The sequence below is a fragment of the Natator depressus genome, chromosome 7 (genome assembly GCF_965152275.1).
Source record: "Natator depressus isolate rNatDep1 chromosome 7, rNatDep2.hap1, whole genome shotgun sequence".
Taxonomy (NCBI): Eukaryota; Metazoa; Chordata; order Testudines; family Cheloniidae; genus Natator; species Natator depressus.
In genome coordinates, this window is record NC_134240.1 from 110,607,682 (window position 1) to 110,630,537 (window position 22,856).

Genomic DNA, 22,856 nt, shown 5'->3' on the forward strand with positions numbered 1-22,856 from the left:
TACTGCGTGCCCCTCGGAGTGTTGAACTGTAAGCCAAAGCTTCACACCTTTCGGGTGGAGTTCTGGGAGGGGAGTTTTAAGTATTGGGGAGTCTGAAGGGTCAGTGCTGTGCCCAGAGGGGTCTAAGTGGATGGACAGCACATTCCAACATCTGGAAGAGGATGCCAAATAGAAGGTCTGTCCCCTGAGAGTGTGCTTAGTGACCCTGAGATTAGGATAGTGGCTGGATTCTATTCAGATTCCAGGATCTTGAAACATCCTGGGGATCCAGAGCACAGAGGCTTGGATTACTCTAACAGCAGTTCTAGTAGCAGGCTGTGCCCTAAGAGTCCCTCACTGCCCACTGGCAAAGGGTTCACTGTCATGTAACAGCAACTCCTATCAGGCCTGCCAAACTCACAACGCCTAGCATATTGCTGTCATAGTACTTATCTATAAAGAATGTTGTGTAGGGTGTCAAATGAAAGCTTATAATGTAATGGCCACCATAAGCATTGCGAGATGTATGCATGGACGTTGTTCAAGAAGCTGTATGTATATACTAAAAATATGTTTAAATTATGTAAACAGACCAGGTAGATAAACAACTTTTTCCCAGACAAAGGAATGTTGATTTATCTGTGTTCCTAGGTCTCTGATGTAAATCAAGTACTGTGTAAGTCAACACAACACAAGCTTCATTTGCATATTAAGTCAATAGGAAAAGCAAGTCAACGGGAGAATGAGAAAGACAATAATAGTGTCAGCACACTGAAGAACCAACAGCAGAAGAGAAGAACTTTACACTTCAGAGGTTCTCTGGACTGTAAGGAGGAATGAGAACCCCTTTGGGGGGTCCATTACTAAGGGAGCAAAAAGAACAGCACTTTGTTTTTCTCCATGAAAGCTGGATCCTGGCCCAAGGGTCTGGTGACACTGAGAGATTTGCTTTAGGTGAGCAACTTAACTTAGACAAAGAATTTAGTTTGCTAAAGTTATATTTAGTCTCCTAGAAGCATGTTATACTTTTGTTTTATTTGTAACCAGATCTGTTTCTCCTGTGCTTACTGAGTATCACTTGAATTTCTATCTTTGTTAATAAAATTCTCTTTGTTTTATCAAAAATGTGAATTCTTAGTTGACTCAAGTAAGCTCGTGTGCACGTTATCTTTTTGGAGGCAGCAGATTTCATAAACAGTGAGCGTCCAGTGAGGGAGACTGGACCCCATAGGGAAATACTCTTCAAGAGGGATCGGGGACTGGGTGCACCAAGTGTTACCTGCAAGGCAAAGTAAAGGCTGGCAGAGTTCTGAGAGATTTGTCTGGTTGGTTAACAGACTCAGGTGACAGGAAGCTGTCACCTAGTTTAGCTCCAGCAAGTCTCTTTGCCAATGCAAAGGGGTAACAAGGTAACTCATAGTTCTGGGTGCCCCAAGAAAGTGTCACAGAGGCTACGAGTGCCTTATTTGCAACAGAGAACATACATTAGAGATTATAATTTTCCTATGTGTAGTTAGAGGAAAAATCCAGCAAGAATTCTTGATACATATATACATTTACTATTCATCGCATATGTAGTTGCTTCATCCTCTTTGCTACTACTATACCACTGTGAAGCAACGTGATGATTTTTCCTTTAGCTCATCCATTCTGATTGATCATTTTCTAGCTATGTTGTCACTGAGCTAGACTTACAGTCATTACTGACAAGAGTTGACCCTATGCAAAGAAGCATGACTGCCTTGGCTTCTCTGCCATATGAAAACAAGATGAGGTCTAATACTGAAGGTCATTAACAGATAAAGGAAAAGCACATTTTTCTAATATTTATTCAGTGTAATTGAGTTACCATCCACAAGGATACTATCTGACAGAGATACATGATAAGCAACAAGAAAAGGAGTACTTGTGGCACCTTAGAGACTAAGAAATTTATTTGAGCATAAGCTTTTGTGAGCTACAGCTCACTTCATCGGTTGCATGCATCCGATGAAGTGAGCTGTAGCTCACGAAAGCTTATGCTCAAATAAATTTCTTAGTCTCTAAGGTGCCACAAGTACTCCTTTTCTTTTTGCGAATACAGACTAACACGGCTGCTACTCTGAAACCTGTCATTATGATAAGCAATGCTGTCAAGTGTGATACTTCTTTATTTTGTAAAAACAACCCAATGCCAAAACGCTAACCTTCACTGACAACAAATGATTAACATTGTGTACTGGGGTACTCCAAGAGAATAACGTAATAGCCCCAAATTGTCTTTAAACTGATGGCTAAAGATACTGTGTTTCAACAAAGGATGACAAAATTTGACAAAGGAGTTCAACAACCCTGGAAGGAGGTAGGAAGAACACTACATCAATCCCAAACTAGTTACATAAGGTAAACAATTCAGAGACCAAGGTGCAGGGGGGCCATTACAATGTACACCACCAGATGAGACAGGCTGACAGAGAAGGGGATTCACAGAGTGTGAAGGAAGAAAAAAATGTGAACTAGGTCTCAAGTAAGAGAACAAGTTGTTGGAGTACAGAAGGTGAAACAGCTATATGGCTGATCTAAGGATGTAAACTTTTTGATTATAACACATAAAGGTACCTGAAGTGCTAAGAAACTTTCCTACCAACCTAGTATGATTTGTGTAACTTTAGACTGCAATTGAAGTGTTTTAGTATTGATTTACTAATTACTCAATGTGGAAATGTTTCTGAAAGTACTAAATGCTCGCCAGGGTTCAATTATGACTAAGGATACGATTCTGTCATGGAGGTCACAGATTCTGTGACTTTCCGGAATTTCCATGACTTCTTTTGGGGCAGGGCTGGAGCAGCTCTCAGCCCTGGGCCACTGGAGCAATGGTCACAGGGCAGAAGCAGCAGCCAGGACTGAGTCAGCCCCCTCCTGAAGCTGGAGCAGCAGTGGTCAGCCCCTGCCACAGTAGCAGCGGTGGGGCTAGAGCAGCTGCAAGCCTCTGGCCGTGCTCTATTTGTCCCCCCCAGGATATTTTTCGTAAAAGTCAGGGACAGGTCACAGGCTTCTGAGAATTTTTGTTTATTGCCCACAACATTTTTATTAAAAATACCTGTGACAGAATCTTAACCTTAGTTATCACCAACACCATGAAGATTTCATTTGGGACTTATAATTATAATACTAGTCTCCCTGATTTCGAGGAGGATGTAGACAAACACAGTTAGTACTAGAGTCTTTGCTTGACTCTATAGACCAATTCGGGAAGAACAACATTTACCTCACTGGCCAGAGAGCCATTTGCCTTGTTGTGTTAGCTGAGCTGCACATAGTTTCTGCGCCTGAGGCAGTTCTTTCAGCTGCGTAGCGCAGTTCTTCTCGAAGTCATTAACACCCACTCTTACAGCGTTGCACCATGCAATGCGATCACTCATCAGTTGCTCAAAAGTTGAATCAGAAATACTCGTCTTGTGAATATTTTGTTTCAGAGTGTCTTTGAAGCATTTAATTGGCCCTCCTCGCTTACAGTTGCCAGAGCTTCATTCAAAATACAGAATTTGTTTTACTTGATGAGTCTCAGGCATACGAATTACATGACCAGTCCATCTCAGTTGAGTGCAAATCAAATGAGTCTTTTACCAACCAAACCAGCTTTTGCCAAAACATCCATGTTGGACACTTGGTCCTGACATTTGATGCCCAGCAGTCACTGTAGGTGTCACAAATGGAAATTGTCAAGCTTTTTAATGTGACTTGATAATGTTTCAGACTGACAGAATATACCCATGTTCACACCCTACACACAATTGTAATAATTGTTTTACAAGTTATGCCTTGTGAAGTATAATTTAAAAACTCATAATTTGCTTATCAGTAATATCATGGCAAAATGCACATAGCCGCATTATATGTGAAGTTATAAACATAAGCTAAGATATGACTAAAAGTATGTTTTCCAGAGAAGTGTGAGGAGTGCCCAAACCAATCCCTCAGAGACAAAGGGTAAGCTAATGCCTCAGACAGATGTAAATAGGCTGATGGACCATCACCTGATAAGTGGCCATTCTTAGGTAGGAAAGGGGGCAGATGAAAAAAAAATCTACATCTTAGCAAAGAAACAGCATGGAGTTCCCTGCCACACAGACTGACTGTTGCCTTGCTTCCAGCTGGAAATGTTTTTTCAAGAGGGGGACTGAAACTATAAAAAGGAGGGACAAACACCCAAGGGCCCGCCCCCCTTTCTCTCCACATCTATTCACTGCACCTGAAAGACACAGGAAGCAGCCGTTAGACTGGGGGAGGGATCCTGACCTGTGAAGTTTGGTTAGTAAGACTACTGAAAGCATGTGGTGAGAAAACTTTGCTTTGAATTTCACATAGTTTGTGAAGTTAGGCACCAGCAGCATTTTATCTTTATTTACGTTGTAACCATTTCTGACTTTTGTGTCTCACTACTTATACTCACTGAAAATCTCACTGTAGTTAATAAACTTGTTTTATCTAATCCAGTGTGTTTAAATTGAAGCATCTGGGAAACTCCATTTGGGGTGACAAGTTGTATACATATTTCTTTTAAAGAAATAATGGACATAATTTAGCTTGTATTGTCTAGGAGAGAGCTGGGCAATACAGAACATATGTTTTTGGGGGAGTATCTAAGAAGGGGTTGTGTTGGGGTCACCTTGTAATATAACCAAGGCTGATGAGAGCCAGAGTGTAACCCAAGTGTGGCTGGCAGGTTGCAGTTGCACACAGACACTCAGGATGTGGTTTGCATGTTTGAAGGTTCTTTGCAAGTGGCCCAGGTGGGAGCTACTTCAGCAAAGCATTGTAAGAAACCCAAGGTTGTAAGGCAGGGGTGACACAGCTGCTCATTAGTTTGGATTGTACCTGGTATGTCACAAACATACATAGAGAAATGTCATGAGGACAACAGCATTATACACTTTAATTTGTGTCTACAGATAGATTCCATGTTCCTTCCAAATGTAGTGATAAAGGCAACAATATGTGGTGCTGACTTTCTTAATTTGTGATCGAATGTCACTTCATTATTTAACATACTGCTGAGATAAATAAACTGTTTGATGCTTTGGAGCATGATACCTTCCAAGATTATTGATGGTTCCTGGTAAAGTTGTTGAGGAGATGGCAGATACAGGTTTTGTTTGGCTGATGGTAAGGACAAAAAGTTATGAGCCACCACAGCAAAGTGGTTTGTACGATCTGGTAATGCTGCTTCAGAATGTGCCACCAAGGTGCAATCATCGGAGTAGAACAGTTCCTGGATCAAAGCTTCGCTCACTTTGATATTTGCAGGTAGACAAGAAAGATTATAGAACCTGTCAGTTCAAAAGTGTATAAAGTCACCATGAAGGGCTTCCTCTAGCATCGCAGCAAAATATAAACAAAATGGCTAGGAGAAAAGACATCCTTACTTCACCCCATTTGTGACTGGAAATGGATCTGTTAGATCACCATCAACACTAACTTTTCCATCCATGCCTTCATGGAATTGCCAAACAATGTTAATAAATTTGTCTGGGCATCCAAATTTAGTAAGCAATTTCCAGACAGCCATGTGGCTGACCGTGTCAAAAGCTTTGTTTAGACTGAGAAACATGATGTACAAAGGTTGATGTTGTTCGTGACATTTTTATTTTAATTGTCAAACAATGAAAATCATGCCACAGAACTCCGCTGAACGCAAAAGCCGCACTGTGACTCAGACCGAACTTTGTCAACAATTTGGACCAGGAGCTGGTTCAAGAGAATCCATGCAGGAATGTTACTGGGCACAGAGAGCAAGGAGATGCTGCAGTAGATATCTAGTCACTGTTTAAGCCTTTGCACTTACAGATAGTGACAAGGTTGGCATCTTTTATATGTTGCAGTATGATTTCTTGAAGCCAGACGTGATAAGAATTCAAAAAGCTTGTCAATGAGAGGATTTCCTCCATGTTTGACAACTTCAGCTGGAATGCATCAGGACCAGGATATTTGTTATTTTTCATTGCTTGAATAGTCTTTAGCATCTCGGCTCATGAGATCAGCAAGTGCATTAGATGTAGGTAGTTTACAGACACTATCCAGTGACTCATCAGGGACAGCAGACAGATGATTAAGTAATTCAGTAAAGTGTTCACACCACCCTTGGTGGATGATAGTGTGATCTGTGATGAGAAATTAATCATTAGCACTTGTTAGTGGTGTAAAGGCAGATTGGGTAGGGCCATACACAGCTTTGACCATATCATAAAAGCCTTTGGGGTCATGTTATTCTGAAAGGACCTGGAATTCAGCCACTTTGTGTTCAAACCACATATTTTGCTTTTGGCAGAATCTGTGTTGAAGTGTGCTGCAAGCTATTCTATATCTAGCCTTTTTCAATTCAGAGAACAGGTCAGGTAAGAGCACATCATGAGCTTGCCTGTTTGGCATGAAGAAGATTTGATATTTCAGAACCATTATCATTGAGCCAAGCTGCATGATGGCATTTTGTATATCCAACACAATTGACAACTTTATTAGAGATTGTATCACACAGGATTACACCCATTAAGCAGATACATTGTCACTGATTGTTGGAAGAGTTTTCAAAATGGTAGTTAGCTGTGTTGAGAATTGTTCGGTGGTTGATGGATCTTTCATTTAGATGCTTAAATGACTGGTTTTTATGCATTTTCGGCCAAATAGAAAGGGAGAACTTTGACTGAACAAGACAATGGTCAGTCTAGCAATCAGCTCAGTGTAATACCCAGGTTATATGCACGTCCCATAGGTCCCGCTATCAGACCAACACATAGTCACTCAGATGCCAATGACATGACCAAGGATGCATCCAAATTATTTTGTGTTTGTCATGGAGGTGGAAGACAGTGTTTGTGATAAATAATTGCTGCTCAACATGTCACCAATGCTATGTTTGCCAAGTATGCTGCACCATGTAGAATCATCATTGCCAACATGAGTGGGGAGTCAATCAGATCAGATTAGTTAGTTTGGAGTAAATTTGCTCCTTCCCCTCATCAGAGTTAGTGACTGTTTGCATGTAGGCACTGATTACTGAAGCATAACATCCACCTCTCAGGGAAGCTGAAGCTTCATCAGTCTGTCATTTATACCAATGGGTAGGCTCCCCAAACAAGGGACAAGATTTTTTCTAATTGCAAAGCCAACGCCCATGTTATGGGCTTCTTTTGTAGCTGTCCCTTCCAGAAGAATATGTACCTTGAACTCTTTCAGTCAGTTGACCCTCTTCAGTAAATTACTTCTCACTCAGCACCACAATGTTGATGCGATATCTTTCAAGCTCTTGAGCAATCAGAACGATCTGCCGAGCAGGAGAGTCAGTTTGATCTGGTCGATCCATTAGCGTACAGATCTTCCATGTTATTACACTGAGACAAAATGAAACTTTTCAAGGCCTGTGTAAGCTTCAACCATGTGATGGGACACCTTCCAGCTACAGTATGCTGGCCATGGCTGTTCAGGATGAGCAATTTTTAGGGCACCTTTTCTAGCCCTCTCCTCAGATTGGTGCTCAGCTGTACTGTCCCTGAATAAAGCAGTTGAGTCAATCATGATGCTGCCAACTATGGTTTCCCCCCAAGTCAATGCAGAGCCTCCTTGGATTTCTGTATCTTGCCACAGAGGGCAGGACAAGAGGCAATGGGTTCAAACTACAGTATAACAGTTTTAGTTTAAATCTCAGGAAACACTTCCTAACTGTAAGAACTGTAGGATAGTGGAACAAATTGCATAGGGAAGTCATGAAAGCTCCTTCATGGGAGGTTTTCAAAAACAGGCTGGATAGCCATCTGTTTTGGATGGTTAAGACACAACAAATCCTGCATCTGGGCAGGGGGGTAGACTAGATGACCCTTGTGGTCCCATCTAACCCAATGATGATATGATTGCTAATCTGGCCAGTTGCTAACATGCATTGCAGCTCCAAACTAGCTACTTTTATGAAAAATGTCAAGGAGATGTCAGCCTTCTCAAAACTTATAATCACTCATTTCTGAGCTAAGAATCTATAGCATTTATATATTGCTTTTCATCTCAATGCAGCGAAGTAATTTGTGCACGTATGTTGATAAATAACAGCCTCTCTATCACTGTTTGACAGCTGACTATGTTTAAAAAAAAAAGAAAAACAACAACATAAAATTCATTTAAGCTAACTTCCACCCTAGGTGACATCATTAAGAAACATCATTTTAGATATCACTATACTATATAACAAAATTTATATTTTCAGTCTTGTGTAATCTCAAAAGTAATTTTGGTTGGATTAGTTTTCAAATGATAGGCAGCCTTGGAAATCTAAAAATTTCAAAATCTTAAATTCTAGAAGAAACAGGTGTTTTCAAATAACACTTTAACATTTTAAATTCCTTTGTAGAAGAGTATCATACAATCTTACAAAAAGGTTTACAAATTTGCTGATGTTTTTGATCCCAAAATATGTTTTGATCACCACTCTATTACTATTATAAACCTCATATGAAAGAATCACAACACAGCTGCAGATGGACTGTGTCCGGGGAATGCAGGTGACTCATATGAGCCTTCATTATGTCTTAGCTGGATTACTGTAATTGTACATAGAATTTCTTGTTTTCTTTCTACAAGCTACCATGTTTTCAGATTTCTATAGCTAGATTGCTAACATTAGTGAAACACTTCTGTGCTGGTGTCAGTGCAGAGCTTCACTACCACAGGAGAATCACTAGGGAGTCTGTACTTTAGGCAGGCACAATTTCTCTAGATATTGCCCGATTTGTGGTGAAGGAGGAAAGATGGGATACCCTTTGCATCAGACAATAGGTTGGTACAAGATTCATGTGTTAGTTTGGGGAGTAGAGATCTCATGGCCTGCCCACTTCTGGGTGAGTTACATACCGGGGGGGATACAGAGGCGAGCAGTCCACAAACTGCTAAGAGCTGGCAAAGAAAAAAAAATTAAAACGATTTTTAGGCCAAATCACCGAAATCAGCAGAGCTATACTCATTTATAAAAGAAGAGGATATTACCCTTTAAGTATAAGAACCAATCAGAGCAGATTAGATTGAAGTAGCTAACCAGATTAGAGAGATTTGCATATACATTGCACAGTTATTGGGAAATAAACATATAGCAATTATGTAAATCTTGCACTCTGGTGAATAACGGCTGTCTGACAATGTACACAAATTTGCATACTGAATGGTTATTGAGGAATAACTGAACAGTGATACTCCAAAGTACTGTAGATAATTCATACAAATTAAAAGTTACACATTCTTATAAAACAGTTGAATTTTTAAAAAAGTGTTTCAATGTAATCCTGCTTTAGCTCAGAGAATAGTCCTACATTTTCAGATAGGGTCCAATGCTGTATTCCTTTCCCAGCCAAATCTCACAGCACACTTGTCTTTTAACAACATATTCAAGAAAGAAAAAGTGAAGAGACTCTGGATTTTGTTTAAAAAAATCAGTTTTCTTCCACAGTTTTTCTAATATGAGTTTATAGTAAAAATTCTATACAAAATACTTATTTTAAAATCATCACATTTAGGTCTACCTGCATTTATATAAATCAGCTTAACTGGCCTATGATTTCTATTACATACTAACACTGAAGGCACAGGCGTTGACTTCTACTGGCTCTGGTGGGTGCTCAACCCACCTCTGCACCCGGCCCCGCCTCGACTTCACCCCTGCCCTGCCCCCTCCCACCTCCATTCCAACCCCTTCCCCAAATCCCCGCCACTGCCCCACCCCCTCCCCTGAGTGCGCCATGTTCCCGCTCTTCCCCCCTCCCTCCCAGAGCTTGCTACAGCTATTTAGCGGTGGCAAGCGCTGGGAGGTAGGTAGAGGAGCGAGGACGTGGTGTGCTCAGGGCAGGAGGCGGAGGAGGAGGTGAGGCGGGGCGGGGAGCTTGGCTGCTGGGGGGTGCAGAGCACCCACTAATTTTTCCCCATGGGTGCTCCAGCCCCGGGGCACCCATGGAGTTGGCGCCTATGACTGAAGGTATACAGTTGGAAAAATATTTTGGCTAATAACTGTATTTTCCCAGAGTACAGAGGTCAGGATCCTCAGCAGTAGTAAAGCAGTATGGGCACACACAAATTAAAGGTTTCCATGTAAGGATTTCTTAAGAATTAAGAACTGGCAAATCTAATGCTTTGATGGAACATAAATTAGTATGTATTCAATCAGACATTAGAAGAAGCAAGTTACCTGAAGAAGGTGACAAAGAACTGCACGAGATCCATGATGGTGTTGTGCTGTGAAAAGGCAACCTGCAAATAAAAACAAAATAATTACCACAACATTTTCACAGTCAACAGTCCCTTAGGATGTTCTTAAAATAGGTGATTTTTGACTCCACAGATGATCAGTTTAAAGTGTAATTTCGGCATGGTATGCATACCTGCACAACATCCACTTACCATAAAGAGAGCTGGGTAAATAACTTCCAGAACAGGTGCTAAAAATTGATCTCTTTATGTCAAGTGCAAAACAGTGGAATGCAGTCATCATCTCATATTAAAATTAATGGAAATACACACAAGAATATAATGTGACATGTATAATATCAGGAACAAAATTTTGAAGGTTAATAGACAATTCCAGAAAAAAACATAAAAATTGTCTTTTTTATATTTAACTCAGTAATATTTTAATTATTTTTTTAATTATTTTCATTTCCATTTTAGTTACGATATTGAGAACAGATTTTAAAAGCAACATTCAAAAACATTCTACACCATTAAACCAAGACATTTTTAAAGTTTTTTTCCAAGATAAAGCACACTACAACATATTTTTTTAAATAATGTTAATTTTTAAAAAACAGATAAATTTGGTGCATAATAAAAACAGATTATTCCAAAACAAACACATATTAACAAATAGTGTTTTAGGTGAGGATACTTTTTAAAATAATGTGGCAATATTTGTGCAATAGTTCAAATCAAGCCCTTCTACTAGATCTATTCACAATGCTAGAATAAATGTCCTCCAACAAGTTTTTTTAAATAATTGCACATCAAACATCCTATAATTTATTTTTAAATAATGTTAACAGCTGTGCCTAATGTTTTAGAGTTATAGTTGCCAATATCCCTAGATCCATCTCTTGTTCAGTGTTTGTAGTACGCAATTATTGAATTGAGGACATATTCTATTCTCTATTACTGTTACTGTAGAATTTTCTGTAGTGAATTTCAAAAGGTTTTTCTCTGACAATGCTCCAACTCTATCCAAATCATTCTTGTTTCTACTATTTTTCTGCAATAATGGTCTGGTCCTCACTACCCATACGTCCAAAGAACTTCAATTTTCCCTCAGAGTCAATATATGCACTTTTGATAGGATACATCAAGACAATTATTATAGCTTCTTTCTAAAAGGTGGTATTAATATTAACGATTATGCTACAAAGGTATTTTTGTTCATTCAACTGTCCAAATGGTTCTCTCACACAGAATCTTGGCTTTCCATTATTCCACATTAGGGTTAGAATGTGACTTCAGCCCTACACAAGGAGTGGTGTATTAATTTCCCTATTGGAGGAATAAACCCAGAAGACATTGGCACTCAGACAGACTTCTGAAAATTGCAATTCATCTTCTGCTGCCTCCTTCTAAATCATATGCTGTTGCAATCAGCCAGCAGCAATTTATGACACTCATCACTCCAGCTCAGTTGCACTGGCCACAGTCAAGGGAGTGTTTATAGATCCAAGGCTCTATCCTTACCCTGACCACTTGCTGAGGAATGGGAATTAGCAGACATGGATCTGAGGAGACCATGCAGCAGAAAAGGGAAGTTATTGCTACTCTTAATACCCTTACATGGATGTGTAGTCTAAGTTACTGTCTAGCCCTAACCTTGTTTATCTGTAGTACATAGACTTCCTCTACCTCAACTTTGGCACTACATCATTTGTACTATGATAAACTCAAAAACAAATAAACTCAAAAACAAACCAATGTAAAACTACTACTAGAGCCTACAAGTCCACTCAGTCTTACTTCTTGTTCAGCCAATCGCTCAGACAAACAAGGTTGTATACATTTGCAGGAGATAATGCTGCCCGCTTCTTGTTTACAATATCACCTGAAAATGAGAACAGGGATTCGCATGGCACTGTTTTAGCCAGCGTCGCAAGATATTTACATGTCAGATGCGCTAAAAATTCATATGTCCCTTGATACTTCACCCACCATTCCAGAGGACATGCATCCATGCTGATGACAGGTTCTGCTTGATAACAATCCAAAACAGTGTGGTCTGACGCATGTTCATTTTCATCATCTGAGTCAGATGCCACCTGCAGAAGGTTGATTTTCTTTTTTGGTGGTTCAGGTTCTGTAGTTTCTGCAGCAAGTGTTGCTCTTTTAAGACTTTGAAAGCATGCTCCACACCTCATCTCTCTCAGATTTTGGTAGGCACTTCAGATTCTTAAACCTTGGATCAAGTGCTGTAGCTATCTTTAGAAATCTCACATTGGCACCTTCTTTGCGTTTTGTCAAATGCTCTGAAAGTGTTCTTAAAACGAACATGTGCTGGGTCATCATCCGAGACTGCTATAACATGAAATAAATGGCAGAATGCAGGTAAAACAGAGCAGGAGACATACAATTCTTCCTCAAGGAGTTCAGTCACTAAGTAATTAACGCATTGTTTTTTTTAATGAGCATCATCAGCACGGCCTCTAGAATGGTAGCTGAAGCATGTAGGTGAATACGAATGTTTATCATATCTGGCACATAAATACCTTGCAATGCCAGCTACAAAAGTGCCATGTGAATGCCTGTTCTCACATAAGAAGCGGGCAGCATTATCTCCTGTAAGTGTAAACAAACTTGTTTCTCTTAGCAATTGGCTGAACAAGTAGTAAGACTGAGTGGACTTGTAGGCTCTAGTAGTAGTTTTACATTGGTTTGTTTTTGAGTTCAGTTATGTAACAAAAAAAATCTACAGTACTTGTATGAGGTGAATTGAAAAATACTATTTCTTTTATCATTTTTACAGTGCAAATATTTGTAATCAAAATAATAATATAAAATGAGCACTACACACTTTGTATTCTGTGTTGTAATTGAAATCTATATATTTTAAAATGTAGAAAAAAATCCAAAAATTGTTATTACATTTCACTTGGTATTCTATTGTTTAACAGTGCAAGTAAAACTGTGATTAATCATGATTAATATTTTTAATCATGCTTAATTTTTGAGTTAATCACGTGAGTTAACTGCGATTAATCGACAGCCATATTATTAACTTAAAAAAACCTGACTTTCAATAGTTCATGAACAGTTTTCACGTCCCCTCCTTCCTTCCTTCCTTCCTTCCTCTTATTTATATCTTCTGTAAGTGGATCATTCCAGGCCTGAGTTAACCTATTCTCTATGTGAAGCTTCAAAGAAACGATTTACTTGGAAATCCCACTTTATCAGGAAGGCCTCCATTTAGCTTAATGGAGGGGATAGTTTAATTTTGCAAGTATCAGGTTGCAAAGGCCTAAGTTTCCTGGAGCAACATGTTCAAATTCCAGGTGATGAAGGATCCAAGTACCGCAGTCTGAAAGGGAACTGAGGTGGGTGCATCATCTTGAGAGATTGCACTTGTGATAAGAGAAACCAAGAAAGGAGAGAGAAGAAAATAGAGAGCCACCATGATACAGGGTAAATGGGATGCCCAGGCAAGAAAGCAATAGGGCTGCTTGTGGGAGAGAAAAGGATTCCACTGGGAACAGATGACTAAAATGAGAGACTGTAGGGACTGAAAGTGAAGACAGACCTAGGGAACCAGATCCACACCGGCCATAAAATATCACTAAAGATGAAGAATGGCTCTAACTGGAGCAAATGAGAGCGCTAAGACCTGGGACAGAATGTCCAACAGAGGCTGAGGCTTACCTAGAGAGATAAGGGCCCTCTCTACTCTGATGTCCAGAAACTTTCACAGGTGTGGGAAGGCCTGAGACTGTTACATCAGCAACGTCCAGGGCACCGAAATCAAGATGCTTCCAGAGCTTGGACACCAGAACCACTAGCATCTATAGGGAGATCTGTGTGTAGAATGAGAGCCTGAATGACAGTGTGGTTAAATTGGTATACTCCTGGGTGGAAGGCCAAGATAGCAGCGAGGTGTATCTTGATGGGCGACACTGCCAGGCCTTGTTGTTTTAGGTGTAGGAGGTACTTTAGGATGAGTGGGATAGGCACCTGCAGTGGAGGTGTGTGACGCTGGGCACACCAGCAAGTGAACCTTTTCCACTTAGCTAGATAAGTGGTCCTGGTGGATGGTTTCCTGCTGCCAGGTACGACTTCCCTTACCAGTTCTGAGGGTTCCATGAGGTTTAACCATGAAGCTTCCAAGCTGGGAGATGAAGGGACTTGAGGTCTGGGTGGAGCAGGCGACCGTGGTCCTAAGCCATCAGGTTGGGGTGGAGTGGCAATGCAATCAGGGTGTTCACTGAGCGTGCCAAGAGCGTGGTGTACCAGTGTTGTCGAGCCCACACCAGGGCCACCAGGATTACCTCCACTTCATCCCGGTGGATCTTGAGAAGTACTTTGTGCACAAGAGGGAATGGAGGAAAGGCTTACAACAGGCACCCACCCCAGGGTAGCAGAAATGAATCCGTGACCAAGCCTGGGCTGTGATTCTGGAAGGAGCAGAACATCTGGCACTTCCGGTTGCTGTGGATGGCAAACAGGTTGACCTGGGGAAACCCCCACCTTTGGAAGATGGAGTGTATGATGTCCAGATGGACAGACCACTGGTGACTGTGGAACAGTCTGCTGAGGTGGTCTGGTAGGTCTTTCTGAGCTCCTGGGAGATAGGACGCCTTCAGGTGACTGGAGTGGGCTATGCAGAACTCCCAGAGCCTGAGGGTTTCTCTACATGGGGGGAGGAACGGGCTCCACCCTACTTGTTGATGTAAAACATGGCAGTGGTGTTGTCCGTCCTCATTGCCATGCACTGGCCTTGCAGCCGGGCCCGAAAAGTTTGGCATGCTAGACATACCGCCCTGAGCTCCTGGATGTTAATATGAAGGGAGAGCTCATCCACAGACCATAGGCCCTGCGTTTGTAGATCTCCCAGATGCGCACCCCAACCCAGAGCGGAAGCGTCCATTACCAGGGACAAGGAGGGCTGGGTACTGTTGAAGGGGACTCCTTTGCATACCATCCAAGGGTCAAGCCACCATTGAAAGGACTTGAGTATATGCTCTGGTATCATCACTACTAAGTCCAGGTTGTCGTGTCCTGGGCGATAGGCCGAATCAAGCCACGCTTGCACGGGTCTGAGCCTCAGTCTGGCATACCGGACCACATAAGTGCAGGCTGCCATGTGGCCACACAGATGTAGGCAGCCCCTTGCAGTAGTGGTTGGGAATCACCTGAGGCCTTGAATGATGTTCAACATAGCTTGGAATTGTGTCTCCAGCAAAAGCACTCTTGCCTGCACCAAATCCAGCACTGCTCCGATGAACTCTAATCTCAGGGTTGGAGACAGGGTTGACTTGTTCACGCTGAGGAGGAGGCCCAGTCTCTCGAAAGTGGATCTGACGAACCAGACCTGAGATTCCACCTGCTCCCTGGTGCGCCCCCTGAGCAGCCAGTCATCGAGGGAGGGGTTTACCTGCTCCTGTCTCTTGTGAAGGAAGGCTGCTACGACTGACATGCACTTGGTGAAAACTTGGGGGGCTGTCGACAGACCGAATGGGAGAACCATGAACTGATAGTGTTTGTGGTCGACCACAAACCTTAGAAATCGCCTGTGCGTGGGGCAAATGGCTATGTGAAAATACATGTCTTTCATGTCAAGGGCGGCGTACCAGTCTCCTAGATTCAGGGAAGGGATAATTGTGCTCAGGGAGACCATACGGAATTTCAACTTCACCATGAATTCGTTGAGTCCTCGCAGATGTAGAATGGGTCGGAGAACCCCCTTTGCCTTGGGGATTAGGAAATAGCGGAAGTAGAATCCCTTGCCCCTTAGCTCCTGAGGAACCTCTTCCACTGCTCCTACGGCGAGGAGTGACTGCACCTTCTGGATAACGAGTTGTTCATGAGAAGGGTCCCTGAAGAGGGATGGGGAAGGGGGGTAAGAGGGAGGGGAGGAACAGAATTGAGAGAATATCCCACTTCTACCATGTGACGAACCCAGCGGTCTGATGTTATTTGGGACTAAGCTCGGTAGAAGCTGGATAGACGGTTCAGAAAACACAGGGAAGGATCCGGTGCTGACACCGGTTCTCTGTCCGTGGGTGCACCTTCAAAATGACTGCTTTGAGCCCGACAAAGGTTGAGTCTGGCCCTGGCCCTCCCCAGACAGAGGATGGGAGGGCTTGCGCCTGCCATTTCTGCCCCTGCATCTGTAGGGATCCTGCCTCGGCCAAGGGGGATATGACTGCTGTTGTTGTGGCTGGGGCTGAAAGGGCTTTCTTTGGGTTGCTGGGGCGTGCATACCCAAGGATTTCTTTGTACCCCTGGAATTCTTTAGGCTATGCAGCCAGGAGTCCGTCTGTTCAACAAACGGACCCACCCCATCTATAGGCAGGTCCTGCATAGTTTGTTGAACCTCGGGCGGAAGCCCCAGACCTGCAGCCATGAGCTATGCCTCATGGTGATTCCTGAGGACAAGTTGCGTGCTGCCAAGTCTGCATCGTCCAGTGAGACCTGTAAAGAGGTCCGTGCCACTGCATTGTCCCCTCGACAATTGTCCCAAACTCCTCTTTGGACTCTGCTGGTATCAATTCCTTAAACTTCAAACTTAAAGTTCCAGTAGTTGAAGTTGTATCGACTCAGGATTGCTTGTTGTAAGCCCCCTGTGGAGTATACTTTGCGTCTGAATAAATCCAGGTGCTTAGCGTCCTTGGACTTAGGTGCTGGGGCTTGCTGTCCCTGCCTCTCCTTCTCATTTACTGCAGCCACCAGTACGGAACAGGGTTGCAGGTGTGTGAAGAGGTATTCGTATCCTTTAGAGGGGACAAAATATTTCCTCTCCACCCCCTTGGTGGTGGGAGGGATGGAGGCCAGGGTCTGATAAATGGTCTTAGCATTGGCCTGGATAGTTTTGATGAGTGATAGAACCACCTTAGATGATCCCTATGGTGCCAGGATATCCACCATAGGGTCCTCGGACTCTACCACCTCCTCAGCCTGCAGGTTCATATTTCATGCCACCCTGCATAGGAGTTCCTGGTGGGCACAGCTATCTATAGGGGGAGGTCCGGAAGGGAGATGCCCGCCACAGCCTCGTCCGGGGAGGAAGACGAGGAGGCTAGAAGGGGAATTGTGTCCTCCTGACCTTCCTGGTCCTCCATTATCTCCTGTCCTGCCTCTATAATCCAGGGTCAGCCACCCCAGGGTCAGGCTCAGGAACAGAGGAGGGTTCCCAGAGGAGGTGGTAGGACTGGTAACTCCTCCGCACCCCTCATGGTGGGATGACTGGCTGCTGCGTCCAGGACCCTTGTTTCAGACGCCACTGAACGGGAACCCCTGGGCCTGGTGGTACACCCAAGGGATCCAAAATGGCCAGTGCATGGGTGGGCCATGGTGTCACACCTATGTCTGGTCTGCCCTGTGCCAACTTGCATCAGGCCCACTCTGAATATTTAGACCCTGTCTCCGAGCCTGAAGACAAGGGATCTAGACTGTGAGGGCCAGAGCAGTCCCGAGCATTGTTGGGCCAGGGAGCAATGCAACAAGGCTGGGAAGCGGTGTCTGACCTGGAACGGTACCGTGACCTGGAGCAGTACCACAAGCGGGGTCTGCACGATGACATGAATGGTGCCAAGACAGACTGTGCCGGGACCTGCTGCGTGACGGCAAACGACGCCATGAACGGGAGCGCTGGCGGGACCTGGAGCAGTGCCGCAAGTCAGACCGGCACTGCAAGTGCACCCGGTGCCACAAGTCTGATCGTGTTGCAAGTGTGATCCGAAGTTGGGGAACCACTCCTCCCTTGTTTCCGGTGCTGCTTCTGACCTGGGGAATGGGACCGGTGCTGCGGGTCTCGCCCAGAGTCCTTCTGCGGTGCCGTCTCCATGACCACTGCAGGGGCACTACGCACTGATGCACTCGGTGCCGGGTCCTCCACGCCGTTGCTGGTTGTGGTCTAAATGCCACTTCCATAAGGAGTTGCTTCAGTCTAAAGTCCTGCCTCTTTTTGTTCTCGGGTGAAACCCTTTGCAAATCCTGTGTTTCTCTGCCTGATGCGTTTCCCCCACACCCTTTTAAGCAAGCATCGTGGGGGTCGCCCGTTGGCATAGGCTTGTTGCAGGGTTTCAATCCCTGGGACTTAGGCATGCCTTGAGTCCCCAGAGAGAGCACAGTCCGGTGGGAGGGGAACCCCCCACTTCCAACAGTGAACTATTAACACTGCATTAACTAATAATTAACTAAACTAAGGAAGACAAACACTAAAGTAGATAGAAGCTAGGAAAACGTGGAGAGCTTGGAATCGATATGAGCAATCACTCGAAGAACACTTGTTACAAATATCATATTTCAGGAGCTCAACTAATGCAGAGAGACAAAACATGAGCAATTTTCAGCAGAGTTCATCTTAAGTGACACTATTAAAAAGCTATTTGTTGAAGAAGCCTTTACATTTTGCAGAACTGCAATTATTTTCACTTAAAGTGTCAGCATTCATTGAAAGTGTCCCTCATTCCAGAAACAATTATTGTCAAGGAAAACTACTGCAATCAATAACTACACTCCTTCTGATTATAAATGATAGCCACATAAGGTAAATTTTACATCAAATATTTCCAAGAAAATCAGCCCCTTAATTTTTCTTTTCACACAGCACAGCATGTCTGAAAGTAAGCAGATTTACAACTATTCAATGGATTTTGTATGACCATGAACTATTACATCTTTTTTCAAAAGTACAGAGGATAGTCTGTAAGCCGCAGCTGGGTTAGATGCGTTTAACAGATGTAGTCATAAAAGAAGTATATACTTCATTATTTTATGCCTTATATCTGTAAAGCTGCCATCAGTGGAACCAGTGTGGACACCCATCCAGGCAACAGATTAAGTGCAAATAAGTTGAACTATACAAACTGCCATGTGCTACTAAAAGAGTTCCTCCTTGCAAACTAATAAAGCTTTACACAATATTAAAAAACTTCATTTGTTTGCCTGTGTAGGGCCTGCTTGGAGATTACTAATACTTCATGACAATGAAGTCATAAGACCAGTAAACACTGAGAGCTTATTCCAAATATAGGAGACATGACCTTCACTGATATCAGTTGTTGTCTTCCAATGTCTAACAGTCAGTGTTAAAAGAAGCCTATTCACAATACCCTAATTACATAATCATTGTCATGCTTCTCTTACTAATTTGCAAACAGATCATTCACTTATTACACAGTCTATTTATAATTTGAATTTATGAGCAGGTCATCCAGGAATAAGAAAATGGGGAAAAAAAGTCTGTCCCAATGAGCCATAAAATAATTAACAAAATGTGTTTTCTGAAGGAGTTTTAGGTCAGATAGGAATGCTCTTGTCTTGTGATTATATAGGTATGCAAAGAATAATTTTCAATTCCAAATTCCTTCCTTCTAATTTAAAATAAACATATTGTAGGTGAACTGGACTTTTGTTGGTTTCTGTTCTGCAATAAATCATGCCCAAACAACATTTAAATTCTCCAAGTTTGTCCCATAAAATTATGAGTGCAATCAATATGGTATATATCACTTCTTACATGCAAAGATCCAAACATGGAACAATCAGATGCTTGAATTGCTTATCTTAACATATTGCCTGCCCCCCCCCAAAAAATTAACCCCAATGATTTAAATTTCCTCCATCATTTCTTAGAGACATGAACACATCTGGGGTAAACAGGGATGAATATATGACCAACTTTTACCATACTTTGCAGAGTGATAAAGTAGAAAAAATACCATGGGTAAATTTTCAGATGTGGCAATAAACAGCCTCTCATTTGTGTGTCTGCAGAATTTTATGAATGCAAACATGAGGTCACACTTTGTGAGTACAGATACATATAAAAAACCATAACACTTATATGTTGGCTTTAAATAATCTAACATATGAAAATGCAAGTGTTAATATTTGCAGCAATATAACCCATTTCTCCCAAAGTGTTTCTGAATGCAGATGCTAACCGTTGATCTCACCACTGTTAGATTTTTTTTTTAACCGGTATGTACATGAAGGAATGTATATGTAGGTATTTGTATAAGTCATTTTCATTGTGTTACATGTCCCCTCTAGTGGCTAGTCTACAGATATCAACCTGACATAACTACCAGTTTAAGGAGTTATGGAGTGTTCCTGCATTTATTGACGTTACTGGCAAAACATCAAGAGACTTCAGTGATTCAAGTTCAGACTCTTACTCTTTTAGTGAAAAAGGCTTTAACTTTTAGTTCTGGAGTTTCCAAGTTCAATCCCTGGTGATGACTTGTGATGGAGGTTATTACATTTGCACATGCAAAATGCAGTCAAAACTTATGCATGCACAAGTGCACATGCACAGACATGAATGTTGAAAACACATCCTATTGCATTCACTTGTGACCATCTTATTTAATGCATGACTAAAGACAGAATATTCCAGATACAATTAGATTTATAAATCTGTAATCTATAAACATTTTTCTTTATTTATAAAATGAAAATTCTTTGCTTTGGGAGTAAAGATTATTTACTCATTTTTTTAACCCAAGTAAATTTTATAATGAACTAATATTTTTGTCTACATTACCCATTTGAAGAACGACACATTATCAAAGATCCATTGCGTAACAGATTATATTTTATCAACTATCTTCCATTAATCAGATATGAAGCGCTAGTGTATCAGTCAGCATTATATAGTACACCAGATCTCCACTGATCTTTGAAGATGAAATTCTGCAAATGCAGGAAACCCTTAGCGGTTATTATGGGAAAATGGAACCACCATTGGCTCTAAGGATTTTTTCTTGACCTCCTGTGGAGCATATTGAACTGGTTTGGACTAGCAGGGCTGAGAGCTCAGAAACAGACAAGGACAAAGAAACTCTGTCTAAACAAAGAGAGGGTCTCTCCTTCCAGAGGCAAGGCAGTTGTTGGGGAGCTGTTCCAGTTGACTCAGGCACCAGCTGGGGTGCCTGAAGAAGCTAGGCCTGCCTAGGCCAATGTCACAGGATGATAGGGATTTAGGTAAGTTAAACATGCATGCAAGCTGCACACAAATTCTCTCTGTAAATGCTTTGTTCCTACCATTAAAATGAACAACATTTTGGATGTAAGAAGCCTGTCTGGTCATTGTAGAAACCACTTTTTTCACAGGCTCCCAAAGTGAAGAGCTGCAGGTGCTAAACTCAGACCTGCTGGGTAAGCAGGGCTGATACACAGGATGCCTGGAGCCCAGTCCAGGCATGGGAGGATCATGTGATTCCACCCCAGGAGAAGTAAAGGCATAAAGCTTGACATTTGAGAAGGGTGAACTCAAAGACCAGAGTGGGGACAGAGGTGCATCTAGCCCTGCAACTACTGTGACATATTGCTGGCAGCATCTGCGGGATAGTGACAGTGGTGAATTTTCAGTAAGTGACAATAGCAGGAAAAGCAAATATTGTAGAGGGAGAAAGCAAGAGAAAAAACTATCCTGTGTTCTTTCCAGGAAGAGAGTAGGAAAAGACAGACAGGAAAAACGAATTATGAACAGCTCAAGAAAGATCAGCTAGTAGAGTTATGCAAATTAAAAATAGATAAACTCTAAAGAGTTAAACAGCTAACCCTGCAACCATGGCAATGTCTATGAAACTAGAGAGTAAAAATGACTACCAACTGCACAGTTGTTATTGTTTACTAATATCACACAACTAGAAGCAGTAACCTTAGAAAAAAATGTACAAGACAGCATTGGTAAAGGCCACTGTATATTTGCGTTGTTCATTTCTAAAGCTGTAAACTAAAACTAAAATTTAATTATTCATGTATTGACAAAGAGTTGATAAAAAGAGATTTGTTATGTATATGTTCCAGACCACATTGGTCTTAAGAGAGAAAAAGCTGTTGCTAGTGACTGAACTGTGACTACTGCTCTGACCAGCATTACTGATGTGCCACTTGGCATCTTGTCTCTACCATGCTCAGACACTGGAATGAAGCAACATGATAAAGCATGCATTTATGATTCAACTACTGATGTACATCATCTACTTAATGCAAGCAGAAATTTAACTGGCCAGAAATGTAACCCCTCTGGGGAAGAGAAAATTGCTGAAAGGTTTTTACCTGAAATATTGTTCACCTGAAATTTCCTTTTAACTATTTTGCCACAATTTTTAAACAAAAAATAAGAATATTCTGAGCACAACTGAGAATGCTGTGTCAGGGTACAGATCCCTTGTTTTCTGCCCTGACCCTTGTACAGGCATATTTTAATACAACATAGCAGCTGCTTTAACTTTTGTCAGCTGTCAATAGTCCTCGAGGTACAGTACACCAGATGAGCAGAGTTGGAGCACAGTGTACACTGGCTACTTCTATACGCTGCCCCTAACATGCCCACCACACCAACCACCAGAGGAAGAGGATGCAGGAACAGGCTATGCTCTATGCCCACAGGGCACTTCTCCCATGCTGGGGAAATCTTTTGCTGGAGAGTTGTGAGCAGTCTCTGCTCCCTTTGCTGTTCCTGAGTAGTGCAAAGGGAGCATAATGGGCCATTGGTGACTTGTTCCAATGGCTCACTGAACTCACTGTTAAAAATTTATGCCTTATTTCCAGGGGCCTTGCCAACATGCACGTATGTTAACTATGTAGTATCTTTTATTGGACCAATTTCTACAGGTGAACAAGACAAGCTTTTGAGCTACACCAGGGGTTCTCAAACTGGGGGTCGGGGGGTTGCG

General features: G+C 42.2%; 1 protein-coding gene across 1 annotated transcript in view; it reads right to left on the reverse strand.

Moving 5' to 3' along the window:
- ATRNL1 (attractin like 1) overlaps positions 1–22,856 on the reverse strand; it is a 990,764-nt gene that overhangs the window by 389,529 nt on the left and 578,379 nt on the right. Inside the window, exon 26 of the mRNA XM_074959279.1 lies at positions 10,178–10,239. Coding sequence (XP_074815380.1) covers positions 10,178–10,239 — 62 coding nt within the window. The remainder of the gene's footprint in view (positions 1–10,177; positions 10,240–22,856) is intronic.